The 20821-nt window shown below is 45.1% G+C and overlaps 1 protein-coding gene and 1 long non-coding RNA gene across 3 annotated transcripts in view; one reads left to right on the top strand and one right to left on the bottom strand.

Annotated features, from left to right (window-relative positions):
• Positions 1–8729, top strand: part of SNX29 (sorting nexin 29) — a 1242095-nt gene extending 1233366 nt beyond the window's left edge. For both annotated transcript variants that reach the window (XM_063934344.1, XM_063934341.1), the window contains one exon: positions 7858–8729. In XM_063934344.1, coding sequence (XP_063790414.1) covers positions 7858–7987 — 130 coding nt within the window. In that variant the 3' untranslated portion in view covers positions 7988–8729. The remainder of the gene's footprint in view (positions 1–7857) is intronic.
• Positions 81–20821, bottom strand: part of LOC134945206 (uncharacterized) — a 136811-nt gene continuing 116070 nt past the window's right edge. Inside the window, exon 3 of the long non-coding RNA XR_010182073.1 lies at positions 81–383. This is a non-coding gene — a long non-coding RNA (uncharacterized LOC134945206). The remainder of the gene's footprint in view (positions 384–20821) is intronic.

The following is a 20821-nucleotide window of genomic DNA, read 5'->3' as shown; positions in this document are numbered from 1 at the left end:
CTTTGTATCCAAGCAAAGTATTTGTAACATCCATGAAATTGCACAAAATGAGTACTGTCTGCAGAGACATGATAGAATATATTTTAATGCCTGCAACTACAGATGTAATTATACAGACACCGCTTTAAAAAGTACCCGAAACATCATTTGGGAAGTCAACGAGAAAAGGAGCGAATATGTATTCTAAAGATTAACTACAAAAAACACACATTATGGAGAAATCAATTTACATGAATTTGTATTCAGAATAGTACATCCGGACAGAAATTCCTGGAAATCAAAATAACAATTACTCTGAGAAAAGCTATCTCCCAGCGTGGATTCTGCCTCTGCCTGGCATGCGTGAGAAATACAGTTTGCTGGTTAAGAGCTCTCTTTCATGTCTAGAAAAAGAAGAGACAGAGGTTAATCATCTGAGTTCAAGTGGATGCATCATTATTAACATACTTGCAACTGGAGAAGCAACAAATATTTGCATAGGTGAACTCTGCAATGACAGTGCAATCCCCAAAACGTTCTAATAAAAATATGCATTTCACATATAATCAATATATAAGAAATAACATATTATACTAATATACAGTCCCATAAAAAGGACATTGACCCATCATGTGCAGCCTGTAATTACCATAGCATTGAATTGATCAGTATATATAATTGTTAAGCTAGGACATACAGTATAGCGCCATTGTTCCTAAAAACAAAACAAACAAACAATAATTTGATGCCTTGTTGATGGCACTGGAAACCTCTCAGCTGTCATGGCTGAATATCCCACAAATCCTCAATGGGGTCCACTCATACAGTATTTTAATTTTCTCCTGTGGCACCCTCATAGAGTGTCAGTCACTATCGGCAAGGAGAATCAGCCAGTAACTTTCTACATGTAAACCTGCTGGTACTGTAGCTACAGTTCTCCTTCATACCAATGTTAGGCTGAGAGAGGGGAGTATGGCTTTGATGTCACACTCCACACTCTCAATTCAAAGAGGAGAGAATGTTGCATGCATTGGACTTGGTGGCTTCGGAGTCCCATAAGCCACCATCCCAGCACTTTTCCAATGAAGTAAGAAATGCAGCAGCATTCAGGCTTTCTAAGTTAATGAAATTTCCCGGATCATGCCAAGAGATTCCAGTCTACACAATTACAGGACCATCCATTGAGACTAGTAATCAGGACTATAGTGCTCCTTAGGTAGACTATTATGATTATGATAACCTTTCTCCAGTTTAGAGCAGTCCATTGTCTGTGCGCTTCCCCAATGGAACATTTACTCACCTGTTTTATACTATACTTTATACAATACACGTATGAGCAGGCACAATTATGCACTTCTGCTACTTTTGCTATTTGTTGATGATGTTCTCTTGGTGTTCTATATCACCTTAGACAGCACTGCTTATGAAACAACAGTAAGTTGAGCTGTATTGGTCCCTGAAGCTTCTGTCAAACACTCCCCATTACTCCTCTTTAACACTCACTGTAGTCTCCTCTTGCTGTCATTCTTTCTATAATTATAGGCAATGAGAGCAGTACACATTTTTTACATGACTGAGCATGCTGAAGTGCTATTAGTGTAATTGGTGCTACAGCGATACATGTGTGCAAGCCCTTGTTTTTAGTGTTGTTAGTATCATTCATTTACCCAGTTATTAACATTTGTGTGCATATCTGCATAAGCCAACAATAGCAATGTACAGCAAGTCCTCCTATAAGGTACTATTCTCACTATGGAATCCTTGATCCACTCCACTTTTTTACTCACAATAAGGCTGGTTCCATCTTTCATTACAGTATGTGTATTCATGGATTATACATGTGTGTGTATGTGCATTAAGTTTCCGGTTGTTCACTGCATAAGTAGAGCAGACACAATCGGACTGTCTGGTTGTGAACTGTAATCTCTGAATAAAGTTATTGTGACATTTTAAGGCACAAAACCGTTAATAAGCAGCACTGAACGCGAAAAAAATCAGCATGTTCACTACCTAATTCGTTATGGAGCTCAACAGAGGCCACTGGAGAGCCATGATCTTTTACAACTACAAGAGTGGTCTGCGGCAGCAGGAGAGTTTTGACCGACTGCAAGGTAAAGCACCTTGCAGTCAATCAAAACTCTACATGGGAAGGAAACACTGTCCAGAACCATGGTGTTTGAGTGGTTTGGAAAATTTTGGCACGGTAGACTGTACCTGGTAGATGAGCTATGTGGCCAACCTGTGTCCTCCATCACCGAGGACTACATTGCTGCTGTGCGGACCATAGTTGAGATGGATGCCAGGGTTACTGTGCCGAAGTCAGAGATGGAGATAGGCATTTTATTGGGATCCAGTCACTTGATACTCCATGAAAAGCTTAGCCTTAGCAAGATTTCTGCATGCTGGGTTCCACATCAACTGATTGAAGAGCAGAAGGAGGCTCTGGGGACTTGCTGACGCAATATGCTTGCCCAATTTGATGGCAGTCACTCAAACTATGTCTGGGAAATCATCAGTGGTGATGAATCGTGGATCTTCTACAATTTCGACCTCGAGACCAAACAACAGTTGGCCTAGTGGACCCCAGTTGAAGGTTTGCCACCACAGAAGTTCCGACATGAGCACAGTGTGGCCATGCAGATGGTGGCTGTTTTTGTGGCCAGACTGTACCACTTGTGCAGTAGCACATAATCACTGGGGACTGGTATATCAACCAATGCCTGCCGCAAGTGCTGGAAGCCATTTCCAGATGCTCTCAAAGAACTCTCTCGTGGTGCCCGTCTCCATTATGACAATGCACCTGCCTACAAGTCCAGGAAAGTGGGGGAAGTTTCCTAGACCATGAACGCATCCATGAGTTTGTTCATCCGCAGTACTGGCCCCCTGCGACTTCTTTGTGTTCCCACAAATCATGCGCAAGATGCAGGATATTTGCTTTGAGTCACTGGAAGCTGCAATGGAAACCTTCATTCAACATGTAGCAGACAAACTGTACCTGCTTTGGACTAGCCCAGCTGGTTCACTAAGTGGTTTGAGCGCATGCAACTTTGCTTAGATTACTCTGGCGAATATACTGAAAAAATCTAATGTTCATTTTGTAAATACTGTATAATACTTTTCTACACCCGGAAACTTATTGCACACCCCTCGTATGTACAGTATTTGGATGTGCATTTGTGTGTAATGTGATGGACTCCTATTAAACACATTTCAGATATTATAAAGTTCCTTTAAGTATTTATTTGTATAATGTGGTCAGATGAAGTTGGGAGGCGTAATGTACCATGTCTACAGAGACAAGGGGTGGGTCAGGGTTAAGCTGCGGTGGGGGGGGGGGGGGGGGGGAGTTAGGGTTAGGCTGCGGGAGTGGTGGGTTAGGGGTAAAATATTTAGAAAGAAGCTGACAGCACTCTGAGCGTCTTTCTTTATTATGTGTCACTATAAGACGTTTGGATCCTATCACAAGTGTTTTCTCAAACAGCGCTTATAATTGGTTAGCAGTAAAGGGGAGTCTTGGGGAAGCCTGATTTTGAACCCACATTGAGGGATCTATGCATCATCATTCTTAATGGGCTTGTTACACATGCAGATATGCTAGTTTCTGCATGTTTCAAGTAACAGACCCACTCATTATTAGGGGCCCAATGGGGCCACCTAGTATTCAGCAAACTCTGACACCTTTCAGTTTTCAGAGTTTGCATGCAGGAACCAATGCCACCTGATTACTGGCATTGGTTTATTTATAATGGGTCCAGGGGGTCCAAACTGCACAACCTGCAGCCATTTAATGATCCTTACCTCTCCCGCGTTGGCTGGCACTGCAGACAAAAGTCACAGAGACTATGGCATGGTGGCCACTTTCCCACAGATTTGAGCATGTGCAGTAGAGAAGTCTTTGGGAACATAGTGCGGGGCACCATGCTCCCAGGGACATGAGCAAGCGCAATAAACTCTGGCATAATTTCAGACTCTACTGTGCTGCCAAAGGGGAGGGGCCCAACATGGAATCATCCACACAGGCCCTTTCCTCTCTAACACCGCCCCTGATTCCTGGAGCCCAGCTCCATCCTATGGCAAGCAGGCACAGGGTTGCAAAGAGGTCCACAGAGTGTTCAGTGGTTGTGCGCAGCCATTAACTCTGTTCACGCTGTTCTCAGTCAGCCGGATGAGCACCAGTACGCATCACTGCGTCTTCTGTAACAGTGTTACGGATTGCGGGAACAGCTGCTTTGCTGAATTACTCCAGGGAAAACATCCTGATACTCTAAGGTGCCGTGATTCAAAAAAGTTTGGGCACCACTGGCTCAAATTTTTTTTTAAACTCATATATTTTAAGTTGGTGAAAATGTCTATAAATCCCATGACTTTAAAATGAATTCCTTGGGGAGAAGTGGGTATGTTTTCTATGTATTCTGACTGACTTAAAAAATTATTGAAATCAATATGTTCTAAATACACCATTGAATGCTCTATGTCTGCATAGAATATAAGTGCTATAATAATTTGTGGTGTGGGGGATAAGGTTACAGTATGTTGGGTAGATATATTTGATTTCACACATTACATGTACATAGTGTTAAAATATTTGCAAGTAGTACCATTTTCAGACACAGAATTTAACCTGGGAGGTTGCTGGTGCAAGCTGAGTCAACCAGGGCTTCTACCATTGTCACTACCAGGGTTATTCCTAGGTCCGACCTGGGTTGCCTGTTGTCTGAAAGGGTGCAACCTGGGTTACCTTTCAAAGCTGCTGATTGGCTGTGTATCTGGAGGGCTGCCTCAAGGGTGTGTCTATAGTGACATGCAGGGCAGACACAGGTTCAGTGTAAAAGGGGTCAACCTGTGAATAATCTGGGTCTAACCCGTGTTAGGTGTTGTCAATGAATTGAGCAGGATCAGACAGCAGGATGTACAGTATGACGTTTAAGAAAAAACACACACAAAAAAAACGCATCTGTTCTGCAAAAGTCTTGCTGTAATTAGTGGTTCCTATTCCAAGCTATGACATGAGATAAGTGGAAATATGTGTGTTCTATAGTACATGCTACACTGAGACAGCCATGTGCTTATTGAAGTACGCTATTTTTGCAGGTACATAGATCATTCATGTTGGTTTCATCTCTGTGGTTACAAAAACACGGTTTAACCCTATAAAGCACCATAGTAAATTCTTGGCAACTCAATTTTTTTAACTTTCATGTCATAAAGATTTCCTATCATGAAGCCATATTACTGTATGTACTAAACAATCATTCCAGTGACCCACCAAACTCTGTTTATGGCTGTTTAGCAAAACAACATGTCTTACAGTATATTATATGTATGTTATATTGTTTGCCAGATTGAATGATGATCTTTTTTTCTAGCAGACATAAAGTGAAATCATTCATTCATGTAGGATCAGAGTTTCAGTGCCTGCTAAGAGTGCCCGATATGGATGTATTGCTAATGTACTTCATTTAATGAAACAGTGTACTTGCCACAGGTTCTGTTCCCACTGCATGGGTGTCGTAGACACCTACAAGTGGGAATAGTCCCTGTTAGTCGGCATGCCCCTTAATTAGGAGACGTCTACAGCATACAGAGAATTATTGCAATTGCTACTAGTACAGAACAAAGCTCCCACATAGGCTGAGGAGTTTCCTTAAAGCTACATAGGATGATGTCATGTATCCCTATTTGTGTGCTGCAGCAAAGCCAATGCTGCCTTAAAGGATGTTATGGGGCCCTCAGTGCAGCATCACATAACCTTTTACTGGCAGGAAAGCTGAAATACACACCAAATAAACGTCCAGCTGTTCCATTTTGAAGTCTCTGCCGCCAGTCTATTGTGTTGTATTTCCGTGGTGCATGTGGCAGTGAAACTGTGGTAGGCTGGCCACTAGAGAGGCATAAGAGCCTTGCACGTTTCAGTGCTAGCCACGCCACACCAGCTCTCGTGCAAGAAGAAATAAGCTTTAACTGCAGCCTCTGGGCTGCTAGCGAGCTCATTGCTGATCTCTAATTGACTAGCTTTGGGCACATTACCTGAGAGAAGAGATCACAAGACACAACCCATGGGGAGCTGAATCTGCCCCATAGTCTTCTACATCAGCATGCAGTACTCAGCAGAGTAGATGTCTAATTGCATTAGCAGCAATGTTGCTTATTAGTGTTAGTTATACACAGTTATTGTACCCCATGTTTTTCTAAATGATGTAACTGCCTGGATAAGACTGAAATTATATTAAGTTTATACTGAAGTTAATATGAAGTTATACATTTATACTGTAAGTCACAGTTTCTCCTGTGCTCCTGGGCACCCAAGCAGACTGTGCTATCTTTATGCCAGGGTTAAAGCATACTTGCTTTTTTCTAAAGCACCCATAGATCCTGGAGGGCTGGCCTGGTGGGAGGCGCAGGAGAGTGGTGCGGTGAATTGTATTATAGGGGACCCTGCCCGCTGCTCAATGCATTAGTAGCATCAGGAAGCAGGGGTGAGGCCATTGGTTAGGAGATTCACAGCTAATCGTTTCATCATCCCTCTGGACCACCCATAACATGGAAGAACCCCGATGAGGCTTCTCTCTCACTAGTCTGGGAGAGCTCACTAGTCTAAGAGAACTCCCTGAATTTTGTGAGACTAATGGACATTTAGGGAAAGTACACAACTCTGGATGGCTTGGGTATGATTCGCCGGCAGTCTGGATGCAGACTGTCAAAATACTGACCATGGCATCCCGATGATTAGAATGCTGACAGGGGAAGGTAAGTATACTTACCTTCCCGTCCTGGCCCCCTAACCTTAACCCTCCATTTCTGTAGCCTAAATCTAACCACCACCCCCCCGCAGCCTAACCATAACCCTCCCCGGTAGTGCCTAAACTTAACATCCCATCCCGCAGCCTAACCCTAAACCTAGCCCCCCATCCTGCAGCCTAACAGTAACCCTCCACCCCCCCCCCACCCCCCCCCACAGCCTAGCCTAACCCTCCCTAGGGGGTTGCCTAAACTTAACCCCCCTCCCCGCACCCTAAAATTATCAACACAGAGGCACAGCCTAAGCCTTACCCACTACCCCTCAGCCTAACACCTTACCCCCCTGTGACTGACCTGTCTGGTGCGGCGATGTCTGCTTCTTTGGGATCCTAGCTGTCGGGATTCTGGCGCCGGGCTGGAGACCCTATCCGGGATGCCGATGACGGCATTCCGAATAGTGTTGTGATTCCTGCGTCTGTATTCTGACCGGATCCCCTCTGAATTAAAGATGCATTGACGTGTTATCCAGAGCATTTATTTGGTGTACTTCAGACTTCATGCCAGTAGTGAGACACAAAACAAGCACAAAATGTGCAAAGTGGCCAGCAGAATGTAACTTTCTGGTACAATTTTGGATAAGGGACACTCAACCTGTATAGGGACTTTTACGTGTATATTTGTGAATGGTAAATTGCACATTTTCATTTCAGATCATCTTGTATTTTAAGTTTTGTAGCTCTTATTTAAATTGCACGTGAATAGAGGTTATACAGATGTATCCACATTTATCTTGACGGTTAACTGAGACTGGCCAGTCAGACTTAATCCCCTGCTGTAATGACTTAATCCCCTGCTGTATTGTTCTCTGTATTGTATTGCAGTTGAGAACAATAGATGAAGGGTTTATGCTAATAAATCATGTTGTGACTAGGCACAGAAAACTACTCAAGTTAACGGTGGATACATCTGTAGCATCTACCACTGACAGTCGCTTGAATATAACTGTTGGGAACGGTATATTTCAGGGTCAGTGATAGTGAAATTCAGCCGACATATTTGGGACAATCTCATTTGCCATAGTTATTGTGTGAATAATATGTAGCTATTGTGTATTTATTTTTCATCTTTTCTGTCTTTCAGTGACATCCAAGGCAATCCAGAGCAAGGCAGCAAAGGCAGCCGGCCAAAAGTGGTTTCCCGCTTTCCGAAATTATCTCGCAGTCACCAGAGAGAGTCACGGAACCCTGAGCCTCAGAGCGGGGACCTCTGACCTGTTACTCCGTAATAACAATATATTAGTAATATCATTAGTTGGGTATAGACGGCTGCTCTCAGCAAAATGACTGTCCTGAAATAGGTCACCTCGCTGCGTCGAGATGAAGACAGAGGCCACCTCTGAGCAATCACGTTTTTTGTTTGCTCGACCATATTTTTTAGGCTTTTCTTTAACTTCCACATTAATCACTCTTCTCACGGGGTCACTTAGAGCATGGGCATTTCATTCCTTTTCTTATTAGGCAGAAGCATTATGGTGGGATACAGATCTATAAAATGTTATCTCAGTCTTTACTATTATCTTTCTAGGAACCAGTATTATTTTTGTCCCAATGAGCATTACAGATGATTGCATCTGCTTATTTTATTACAGTATTTTCCAACGACGGAGCTCTACTTGAGCTTACAAAAAAAATAAAAAATGTTTATATACAGGGGTTAGGTATGTAACAACCTGCTATGATTACTTGGGTTTCTTTGGTATTACATGGATTAGATTGCGGGTGTTGGTTAATATATTTCACTATTTCTAAAACATTACGATAATAGAGAGTAAAGGCTCCTGTACAGGCACTAAAGGACATTCAGTCTGAAGGATTAATATGGCGGATGTATTTGAGCCGCACTTACTATAAAGCACTTTATGCCTATGAACTGGGTTTTATATTGCAAAATATCCCTTTTAATATGGCCAAAATTTAAATTAATTAAAAGATAAATAATATGTATAACATTAATGTGTAAAAATGGTCTGTGTATTTAAAATGTGTGAGTTTTTTATGGTTTATTTGTTGCACATTGCTGTGGCTGTATAAGGAAAGTGTGATTACACTGCATACAGTGAATTTGACTGTACAGTATATATTGTATGCGATACAGTAGTTTCCCGCATACAGTCAGTGCTGTACTGCATACGACGAGTGTGCTCCTCTACTGCATACAACTTATGAGCAGCTATACTGCATGCTACAAGTGTGAGACTGTACTGCATGTGATGAGTGTGAGATTGTACTATATGCGATGAGTATGTGGCTGTACTGCGTACGATGAGTGTGTGGCTGTACTACATACAACAACCATGCTACTCTATTGCATACAATGAGAATGTGATCAGGGGCAGAACTACCAGTGGTGGAGCAAGTGCATTGCACCAGGACACCTGGAGACCTAGAGGCCCACTGCTGCCTAGACCAGCAGATGCCACTATGCTCCCGCCCCCAACAAGGTACAAGCACCCTGTCATCCACCACCCCTGTCACTCTCTGCCTCTTCCTGTCACCGACTGCCTCCTTGCCACTTTCTGCTTCTCCCTGTCACCCACTGCCTCATACACTAACTAATTATCACCCACTGCCACCTCTGCTTTTCCCTGTCACGCACTCCTCATCCACTGATGCCTTATCACCCCCTGTCCCTCCATGCCACCCTCTAAGTCCCCTCTGTTACCCTCTGTTTCTTCCTGTCACTCACTGCCTCATGCACTTACTCCTTTTCACCCTCTGCCTTTTCCTGCCACCCTCTAAGTCTCCCTGTCACCCACTGCGTCTCACTATCACCCGCTACCTCTCTCTGTCACTCACTGCCTCATCCACTGACTCATTATCACCGTCTGTCTGTTCCCGCCACCCTCTGTCTCCCTGTCACCCACTGCCTCCATGTCACCCTCTGCTTTTCCCTGTCTACCTCTGCCTCCATCTGCCTCTCCCCATCACCCTTTGCCTCTCCCTGTCACCCTTTGTCTCTCCCTTCCATGTTTTGTCTCTCGCTGTCAACCTCTGCCTCTGTTTCACACTGCCTCTCCCTGTCACGTTCTGCCTCTCCCTGTCACACACTGTATCTTCCTGTTACCCATTGGAGAGTGGCATATTTTGAATTTGGGGTGGACATTTTATTTACAGGGGAGGGGGGCCCAAAATATATATATATATTTTTTTTTATCTGGGCCCAACACTTACAAGTTTCGCCATGGTGGGATTGTACAGTGTGTGACTGTGCTTCATATGATAAGAGTGGTTGTCCTGCAGTGAGTTTAAGCTGTACTGTGTACAGTCTATGGCTGTACGGTGTGTTAGCATGCTCCAGACAGTGTAACATGTCGCTATCAAAGCATAAAGGTAAGTGAGGATACCATACACCTGAATGACAAGAAAATAATCTTTTTTTATAAATGGACTTATAATGAATGAGCACTAGTTGGACTATTAATACTAAGTACATAACTGTGCACCTGATTTTTTTTCATAGTTTCAATTTCGCACAATAATAAGATTGATTAAATATGATTTATACTTTTATTTTGTATCTTTGAACTTGATTTTCACTTATGCAACAAGATGTGTTAAGCTTGTGATCCAACTTATTATGTGACAATTATGAAGTGTCATTTATGCCTGTGGCACCAATCATTTATTATGTAGAAAATCATTGTAAAAGTGCAAATCAAACGCACAACCTCTTCATATAGAAAGTACATTATTTTATTATAATTGGATTTTTAAGTGGTGACCTGAGGGAAGAAACTGGAAATTATACATTTCAGACGCTTTATTTTTTAAAGACACCTTGAAGCTTACACAAATGTGTACAGTTTAAAGGTAATGGAGACTAACCACAAATTATCTGATTTAAATATAAATTTGTGTTTCAACTAAAAAAGAAAACAAGTAAGCATTTGGCTCTGTGTAACCACATAAATGTGGCCTAATGACTGTGGCAGGATAGCTAGCAAATAGATTGAATGGTTATGTACACACATGTAAAATGCACCTACAGTACACAGACCTGAAACGTGTCCATTCTGATGTCATACATGTAATACATGTTTACCAAATGCATACAAATATACAAGCAACAGTCATTGTGAATGTGCCTGCAATGCCTGCATGTATCCCTAGGGGGCACTGCATTCTATTTTTGAGTTTGATCAAAAGTGCTTGATATAAAAAAAATAAAAACATATTGGGTGAAGTTTTATTTATGACTTATAGCAGGATCGTTTCTAAAGAGGAGGAGAACCGTGTGCAGGCTCCGTCGGGCCCCCTCCTCTCTAGCCGGCAGCGCTGTCCAGCTCTGGGCACTTCGGTCCCTAGGGGACCCTAGCGCTGTTCCAGTGCCTAGAGCGCATGCGCAAATCACCGGGAAAATGTTGCAGCGGTCATTTTCCCAGTGATTTTCCTACTGTGCATGCGCGAATCACATGGAAAATGGCGCCTCACCATTTTCCCAGTGATTTTGGCAGCGCTGCTGCTATGCCGGGGGACTCCGGAGGGTAAGTATTTAAATTATTGGGTGCAGGGTGTACGGTGTGGGCCTCCCTGGACCCCCAGGTGCCCGTGTGCACCGCACACACTGCACCCATTATAAATACGCCAGTGACTTAGAGATTGATACATAAAATGCAATCGCAGCTGTGAATTTGTACCCAGCACCTGTGCAAAAATATGCAAATGGCGCAGTCGCCTACCGGTGGCTTTGCAAATCCCTATGGTTGCGTACTAAGAAGTGATGAGCACCAGAAATTTTTCGGGTTTTGTGTTTTGGTTTTGGGTTCGGTTCCGCGGCCGTGTTTTGGGTTCGAACGCGTTTTGGCAAAACCTCACCGAATTTTTTTTTTTCGGATTCGGGTGTGTTTTGGATTCGGGTGTTTTTTTCAAAAAACCCTAAAAAACAGCTTAAATCATAGAATTTGGGGGTCATTTTGATCCCAAAGTATTATTAACCTCAATAACCATAATTTCCACTCATTTTCAGTCTATTCTGAACACCTCACACCTCACAATATTATTTTTAGTCCTAAAATTTGCACCGAGGTCGCTGGATGGCTAAGCTAAGCGACCCAAGTGGCCGACACAAACACCTGGCCCATCTAGGAGTGGCACTGCAGTGTCACGCAGGATGGCCCTTCCAAAAAACACTCCCCAAACAGCACATGATGCAAAGAAAAAAAGAGGCGCAATGAGGTAGCTGTGTGAGTAAGCTAAGCGACCCTAGTGGCCGACACACACACCTGGCCCATCTAGGAGTGGCACTGCAGTGTCACGCAGGATGGCCCTTCCAAAAAACACTCCCCAAACAGCACGACCCAAAGAAAAAAAGAGGCGCAATGAGGTAGCTGTGTGAGTAAGCTAAGCGACCCTAGTGGCCGACACAAACACCTGGCCCATCTAGGAGTGGCACTGCAGTGTCACGCAGGATGGCCCTTCCAAAAAACACTCCCCAAACAGCAGCACATGACGCAAAGAAGAAAAAAAAGAGGCGCAATGAGGTAGCTGTGTGACTAAGATAAGCGACCCTAGTGGCCGACACAAACACCTGGCCCATCTAGGAGTGGCACTGCAGTGTCACGCAGGATGGCCCTTCCAAAAAACACCCCCCAAACAGCACATGACGCAAAGAAAAAAAGAGGCGCAATGAGGTTGCTGTGTGAGTAAGCTAAGCGACCCTAGTGGCCGACACAAACACCTGGCCCATCTAGGAGTGGCACTGCAGTGTCACGCAGGATGGCCCTTCCAAAAAACACCCCCCAAACAACACATGACGCAAAGAAAAATGAAAGAAAAAAGAGGTGCAAGATGGAATTGTCCTTGGGCCCTCCCACCCACCCTTATGTTGTATAAACAGGACATGCACACTTTAACCAACCCATCATTTCAGTGACAGGGTCTGCCACACGACTGTGACTGAAATGACGGGTTGGTTTGAACCCCCACCAAAAAAGAAGCAATTAATCTCTCCTTGCACAAACTGGCTCTACAGAGGCAAGATGTCCACCTCATCATCATCCTCCGATATATCACCGTGTACATCCCCCTCCTCACAGATTATCAATTCGTCCCCACTGGAATCCATCATCTCAGCTCCCTGTGTACTTTGTGGAGGCAATTGCTGCTGGTCAATGTCTCCACGGAGGAATTGATTATAATTCATTTTAATGAACATCATCTTCTCCACATTTTCTGGATGTAACCTCGTACGCCGATTGCTGACAAGGTGAGCGGCGGCACTAAACACTCTTTCGGAGTACACACTTGTGGGAGGGCAACTTAGGTAGAATAAAGCCAGTTTGTGCAAGGGCCTCCAAATTGCCTCTTTTTCCTGCCAGTATAAGTACGGACTGTCTGACGTGCCTACTTGGATGCGGTCACTCATATAATCCTCCACCATTCTTTCAATGGGGAGAGAATCATATGCAGTGCCAGTAGACGACATGTCCGTAATCGTTGTCAGGTCCTTCAGTCCGGACCAGATGTCAGCATCAGCAGTCGCTCCAGACTGCCCTGCATCACCGCCAGCGGGTGGGCTCGGAATTCTGAGCCTTTTCCTCGCACCCCCAGTTGCGGGAGAATGTGAAGGAGGAGATGTTGACAGGTCGCGTTCCGCTTGACTTGACAATTTTGTCACCAGCAGTTCTTTGAACCCCAGCAGACTTGTGTCTGCCGGAAAGAGAGATCCAAGGTAGGTTTTAAATCTAGGATCGAGCACGGTGGCCAAAATGTAGTGCTCTGATTTCAACAGATTGACCACCCGTGAATCCTTGTTAAGCGAATTAAGGGCTCCATCCACAAGTCCCACATGCCTAGCGGAATCGCTCTGTGTTAGCTCCTCCTTCAATGTCTCCAGCTTCTTCTGCAAAAGCCTGATGAGGGGAATGACCTGACTCAGGCTGGCAGTGTCTGAACTGACTTCACGTGTGGCAAGTTCAAAAGGTTGCAGAACCTTGCACAACGTTGAAATCATTCTCCACTGCGCTTGAGACAGGTGCATTCCACCTCCTATATCGTGCTCAGTTGTATAGGCTTGAATGGCCTTTTGCTGCTCCTCCAACCTCTGAAGCATATAGAGGGTTGAATTCCACCTCGTTACCACTTCTTGCTTCAGATGATGGCAGGGCAGGTTCAGGCGTTTTTGGTGGTGCTCCAGTCTTCTGTACGTGGTGCCTGTACGCCGAAAGTGTCCCGCAATTCTTCTGGCCACCGACAGCATCTCTTGCACGCCCCTCTCGTTTTTTAAATAATTCTGCACCACCAAATTCAAGGTATGTGCAAAACATGGGACGTGCTGGAATTTGCCCATATTTAATGCACACACAATATTGCTGGCGTTGTCCGATGCCACAAATCCACAGGAGAGTCCAATTGGGGTAAGCCATTCTGCGATGATCTTCCTCAGTTGCCGTAAGAGGTTTTTAGCTGTGTGCGTATTCTGGAAAGCGGTGATACAAAGCGTAGCCTGCCTAGGAAAGAGTTGGCGTTTGCGAGATGCTGCTACTGGTGCCGCCGCTGCTGTTCTTGCGGCGGGAGTCCATACATCTACCCAGTGGGCTGTCACAGTCATATAGTCCTGAGCCTGCCCTGCTCCACTTGTCCACATGTCCGTGGTTAAGTGGACATTGGGTACAACTGCATTTTTTAGGACACTGGTGAGTCTTTTTCTGAGGTCTGTGTACATTTTCGGTATCGCCTGCCTAGAGAAATGGAACCTAGATGGTATTTGGTACCGGGGACACAGTACCTCCAACAAGTCTCTAGTTGGCTCTGCACGTTTCTCACCGCCCAGGATGCCAAGGCCTCAGTTATCCGCTTTGCAGCAGGATGACTGCTGTGATATTTCATCTTCCTCGCAAAGGACTGTTGGACAGTCAATTGCTTGGTGGAAGTAGTAAAAGTGGTCTTACGAGTACGACTTCCCCTCTGGGATGACCATCGACTCCCAGCAGCAACAACAGCAGCGCCAGCAGCAGTAGGCGTTACACGCAAGGATGCATCGGAGGAATCCCAGGCAGGAGAGGACTCGTCAGAATTGCCAGTGACATGGCCTGCAGGACTATTGGCATTCCTGGGGAAGGAGAAAATTGACACTGAGGGAGTTGGTGGGGTGGTTTGCGTGAGCTTGGTTACAAGAGGAAGGGATTTACTGGTCAGTGGACTGCTTCCGCTGTCGCCCAAAGTTTTTGAACTTGTCACTGACTTATGATGAATGCGCTGCAGGTGACGTATAAGGGAGGATGTTCCGAGGTGGTTAACGTCCTTACCCCTACTTATTACAGCTTGACAAAGGCAACACACGGCTTGACAAATGTTGTCCGCATTTCTGTTGAAATACTTCCACACCGAAGAGCTGATTTTTTTGGTATTTTCACCAGGCATGTCAATGGCCCTATTCCTCCCACGGACAACAGGTGTCTCCCCGGGTGCCTGACTTAAACAAACCACCTCACCATCAGAATCGTCCTGGTCAATTTCCTCCCCAGCGCCAGCAACACCCATATCCTCCTCATCCTGGTGTACTTCAACACTGACATCTTCAATCTGACTATCAGGAACTGGACTGCGGGTGCTCCTTCCAGCACTTGCAGGGGGCGTGCAAATGGTGGAAGGCGCATGCTCTTCACGTCCAGTGTTGGGAAGGTCAGGCATCGCAAACGACACAATTGGACTCTCCTTGTGGATTTGTGATTTCGAAGAATGCACAGTTCTTTGCTGTGCTTTTGCCAGCTTGAGTCTTTTCATTTTTCTAGCGAGAGGCTGAGTGCTTCCATCCTCATGTGAAGCTGAACCACTAGCCATGAACATAGGCCAGGGCCTCAGCCGTTCCTTGCCACTCCGTGTGGTAAATGGCATATTGACAAGTTTATGCTTCTCCTCTGACAATTTTATTTTAGATTTTTGAGTCCTTTTTTTACTGATATTTGGTGTTTTGGATTTTACATGCTCTGTACTATGACATTGGGCATCGGCCTTGGCAGACGACGTTGCTGGCATTTCATCGTCTCGGCCATGACTAGTGGCAGCAGCTTCAGCACGAGGTGGAAGTCGATCTTGATCTTTCCCTATTTTTGGAACCTCAACATTTTTGTTCTCCATATTTTAATAGGCACAACTAAAAGGCACCTCAGGTAAACAATGGAGATGGATGGATACTAGTATACTTATGGATGGACAAGCGACTGCCGACACAGAGGTAGCTACAGCCGTGGACTACCGTACTGCGTCTGCTGCTAATATAGACTGGATGATAATGATATAAAAAATATATATATATCACTACTGCAGCCGGACAGGTATATATTATATAATGACGGACCTGCTGGACACTGTCAGCACTGTAGACTCCTAAAGTAAGCTACTAGTATCAAGAAGATAGAAAAAAAAAAACACCACAGGTAGGTGGTATACAATTATGGATGGACGAGCGACTGCCGACACAGAGGTAGCTACAGCCGTGGACTACCGTACTGCGTCTGCTGCTAATATAGACTGGATGATAATGAGATATAAAATATATATATATCACTACTGCAGCCGGACAGGTATATATTATATAATGACGGACCTGCTGGACACTGTCAGCTCAGCACTGCAGACTCCTAAAGTAAGCTACTAGTATCAAGAAGATAGAAAAAAAAAACACCACGGGTAGGTGGTATACAATTATGGATGGACGAGCGACTGCCGACACAGAGGTAGCTACAGCCGTTGATAAAGCTAGATATTTATCGTATATAAAACCCTTTATGAGGTCTAAGAACACTGTACGCTATTTACGTATGAAGTACCGTAAGGGTACGCTCGCTGCGTAACAATCGCTTAGCCGTAGTCGAGACGCTCAAGCGTCACGTTCGCTCACGGCCAAGAGATCACAGGCAGGCACGCTATTGGCTGCTGACTAACGTAATGGTTCACTATAGCGTAACGGACGCTGTATCGGGAGCGGGCTGCTCGAGCGATACAGACGCTCACGGGAATACGCTGTTGGTATCGGGCACACTTATAGGTGAGCGACTACCGTAATGCTACGCTATCAGCGTAGCGGACGCTCGAGACCACGAGGAGATCACGAGCGGCGCTGACGCTCACAATGTTAAACCTTTAAATCTAAACCATAAACAATGTAATATGCTGTAAAACCTTTGTGTAGAGATAGGGTGTAGATGCAACCTAGTGTAACCTTATTAACTTAAAAGCTGTTTGAGCGTCACCGACGCTCTGAGAATACTAGACACTATAAGAAATACACAGATACCTGGGCTTAGGGTCCAACGCCTAATATGTATATATTTTGAATGATAAACTTGCAAAAGAATTAATACAAATACAAATCATACACTACAATATAACATAGACTACCTAACCAGCTAACTACACAAGAAATATAATACAATTACTATTTAAAGGAAAATAAGAGAGAAAGAGGAGAAGGGAGAGAGAGAGAGAAATTGGCCCACAATAACAAGAAGATCAATATAGTTGCGGAGAAACACTTACGCACAAGGGGAAACGATCGCATGCGCCTCGATATCCAGCTCCCGATTATCAGCAATGAGAACCGTTGAAGAGAGTGAACTGGATATGGTCGGCCTGCCTATTTATGCCCCACACACAATACAATTCAATGGTCCCTACAATCTCATTGTTCATTGGACACAGGAATTCGGCTTCGCATTATTACAAAAGGTCATAGGTTGATTCATACAGGTGTAATGATTCCCGTACTCCAGACCAGAGGTGATCTTATGGCAGAGGTCTGAGTACTGGGAAGATATGCTGGTTGTGGGAGCAGGAGAGCCTAGTAACCCCTGGCGCCCTAACTCCGTTGTCTCGCCCGTGTTATCAGAAATCCCCTGCGAGACTATGGTTGCTTGAGCCCATGGCAGCCGCGTTCGAAGGGCGGATTATGTCTGCCCAACCCCGATGACCCCGCAGGTCTTAATGGGAGACAAAGGGAAATCCGAGACAGGGTGATAACAAGGGGCCCTCTGACTAAGCAACCAGGCCAGGGGTTACAAGCTAACTAACTTAAACCAAAGGTATGTGCGGACTAGCCGCCAGGGAAAAGGACAACCAAAGATCCACTGATCCGTTACTCCTATCCAGCACCGCTGGATACCAGAGTGGATCTGTGGGAGCGGAATCCTCCGCAAAAGCTCCAGAACACAAATAAACGAAATAATAAACAGTAAGCGGACAAGCCGCAACACACGGCTGCGCCGCGACTCACGAACACCACAGGATGTTAAAGGTGCTCGGTCAGACTCCAGGAATAGATGACAAACTTCCGAGTACAGGATCACTGAGGACAGGAACAACCGGATTGAGCAGGACTGGAAACTCTCTGTAGCTGACACAGGCAAACAGGAAGCTATCACCGGCGTCTGTAAGAAGTCCTGAGAGTGCCTTTATTCAGGAACCCTCCAATCAGGATCCAGACAAGGTAATCTCAGGTAATGCCGTGCAGCTTGCATGCTGCACGGCCAGCACACCAAAATATAATTAGAACAGACCCAGCAACGGGGAACGCGGCCGAACGTGGCGTCCCCGTTGCTAAGGTCAGAGCGGCTCCGTGCGCCCGGCGTCTAGCGTTGCCAGGGAGCCGGCGGCTGTACGCGCACGGCGTCCCTGGTTGCTAGGCGCCGGGCCGCACCGACGAGCGGACCCCGGCGCCTAACAGTACCCCCCCCCCTTGAGGAGGGGTCAAGGAACCCCTAAAGCCAGGTTTCTGAGGAAATTCTCGAAAAAATGCCCTTTTGAGCCTCGGGGCATGAAGATCCTCATCCAGGACCCAAGACCTTTCCTCTGGCCCATAACCTCTCCAATGTACCAAAAAATAAAGCCGACCCCGGGACAACTTGGAATCGAGAACCTTCTCCACCAAGAACTCCTGCTGACCCTGTACATTTATTGGTGATCTCCCCTGAGATATTTTACGAGGAAATCTACTAGACGAAACATATGGTTTCAGCAATGAGCAATGGAAGGTATTTCCGATCCGCAAAGTTTTTGGTAAACGTAACCGGAAAGCAACTGGATTGACTTTTTTGATAATGTGAAATGGTCCAATAAATCTAGGACCCAATCTGGCTGAGGTTTGTCGAAGTTTAATGTTGCGAGTCGACAACCACACCCTGTCTCCTTCTTTAAAAGTGCACGGCCGCCGGAGCCTGTCAGAATTTTTTTTTTTCCCGGAATGCTGCTTTTCTGAGAGCCAGGTGCACTTTTCTCCAAATAAGTTTAAGATGAGAGGTCAGGGCCAGAGAGGAGACAGAGGAATGTTGAAAAAATGAATTAGCTCTGGGGTGAAAACCAAAAACTGCAAAAAAATGGAGACACATTGGTGGAGGAATGACAGGCATTATTATAAGCAAACTCCGCCAATGGAAGAAACTCAGACCAGTCATTTTGGAGTTTGGCCGAGTACAAACGCAAATATTGTTTTAGAGATTGGTTAACTCGCTCAGTCTGCCCATTGGATTGGGGATGATAGCCGGACGTTAAAGATAATTTCATCTTTAACGAAGCACAAAAAGACTTCCAAAATTGTGCAATGAATTGTGGACCCCGATCAGAAACAATATCAGTGGGTAAGCCATGGAGTCTGAAAACATGGCGGAGGAACAAGACTGCCAATCCCTGGGCAGATGGCAATCGGGGAAGAGCAATGAAATGGGCCATTTTGCTAAAACGGTCCACTACCACCCATATGACTCGGCATCCGGCTGACAGAGGGAGGTCCACCACAAAATCCATGGAGATATGCGACCATGGCCTAAGAGGAACATTCAAGGGCATAAGTTGACCTATAGGCAAAGAACGGGGAACTTTATGCTGTGCACAGACCTGACACGAAAAAACAAACTCTTTAATGTCTTTGGAAAGACCAGGCCACCATACTGAGCGGGAGACTAATTCCAAAGTCTTAGCGATTCCCGGATGCCCGGCAACTTTGCTATCATGAAACTCCGTCAAAACAGTTGCTCTCAAAAACTCAGGGACAAAAAGACGACCAGCAGGAGTATTTCCAGGAGCTTGATGTTGAAGCAGCTTTAACTGGGTAAATACATCCTGTGTGAGGCCTGCCCGAATGACTGAAGACGGAAGTATGGGAGTAACAGGACTGTTGTCTTGAACTGGAAGAAAACTGCGTGACAGGGCATCTGCCTTAGTATTCTTGGAACCTGGCCTGAAGGTGATAATGAATTTGAAACGAGTAAAAAATAAAGCCCAACGAGCCTGCCGGGCATTCAGTCGTTTAGCTGATTCAATGTATTGAAGATTTTTGTGATCAGTCAAAACTGAAATGGTATGAGTCGCTCCTTCAAGCCAATGCCTCCACTCCTCGAAAGCCCATTTAATAGCCAGCAATTCCCGGTTACCAACATCGTAGTTGGATTCTGCAGATGAGAATTTCCTGGACATAAAGGCACAAGGATGTAATTCAAGGGAATCCGGATCCTTCTGAGAAAGGATAGCCCCTACTCCAACCTCCGAGGCATCAACCTCAACAATGAAAGGCAATTCTGGGTTGGGATGTCTAAGGACAGGGGCTGAGACAAAGGCTTGTTTCAAGGCCTGAAAAGATAACTCAGCTTCACGTGACCAATTGGTAGGATCTGCTCCCTTCTTAGTCAGTGCCACAATGGGAGCAACTAGGTCAGAAAAAGTGAATAAATCTTCTATAGTAGTTCGCAAACCCTAAAAAGCGCTGAATTGCTTTTAAGTTGGTGGGTTGCGCCCAACTAAGGATGGCTTGGAGCTTCTTTGGTTCCATACAGAATCCCCGAGGGGAAATAATGTACCCTAAAAAGGATACCTCCGTGACATGAAATTCACACTTCTCCAGCTTGGCATATAGGTGATTTTCACGTAATTTCTTTAGAACCTGACGCACCTGGGTAACATGTTGTTCTACAGAGTCAGAATATATCAAAATATCGTCTAAGTAGACTACAACGAATCTTCCAAGAAATTCACGGAGCACATCGTTAATGAGATCCTGGAAAACTGCCGGAGCGTTAGACAGGCCAAATGGCATAACCAGATACTCATAGTGGCCT

Source organism: Pseudophryne corroboree, chromosome 7 (genome assembly GCF_028390025.1).
Source record: "Pseudophryne corroboree isolate aPseCor3 chromosome 7, aPseCor3.hap2, whole genome shotgun sequence".
Lineage (NCBI taxonomy): Eukaryota > Metazoa > Chordata > Amphibia > Anura > Myobatrachidae > Pseudophryne > Pseudophryne corroboree.
The sequence above is the reverse complement of the archived record's forward strand: the minus strand, read 5'-3'. Positions and strand labels throughout refer to the sequence as shown.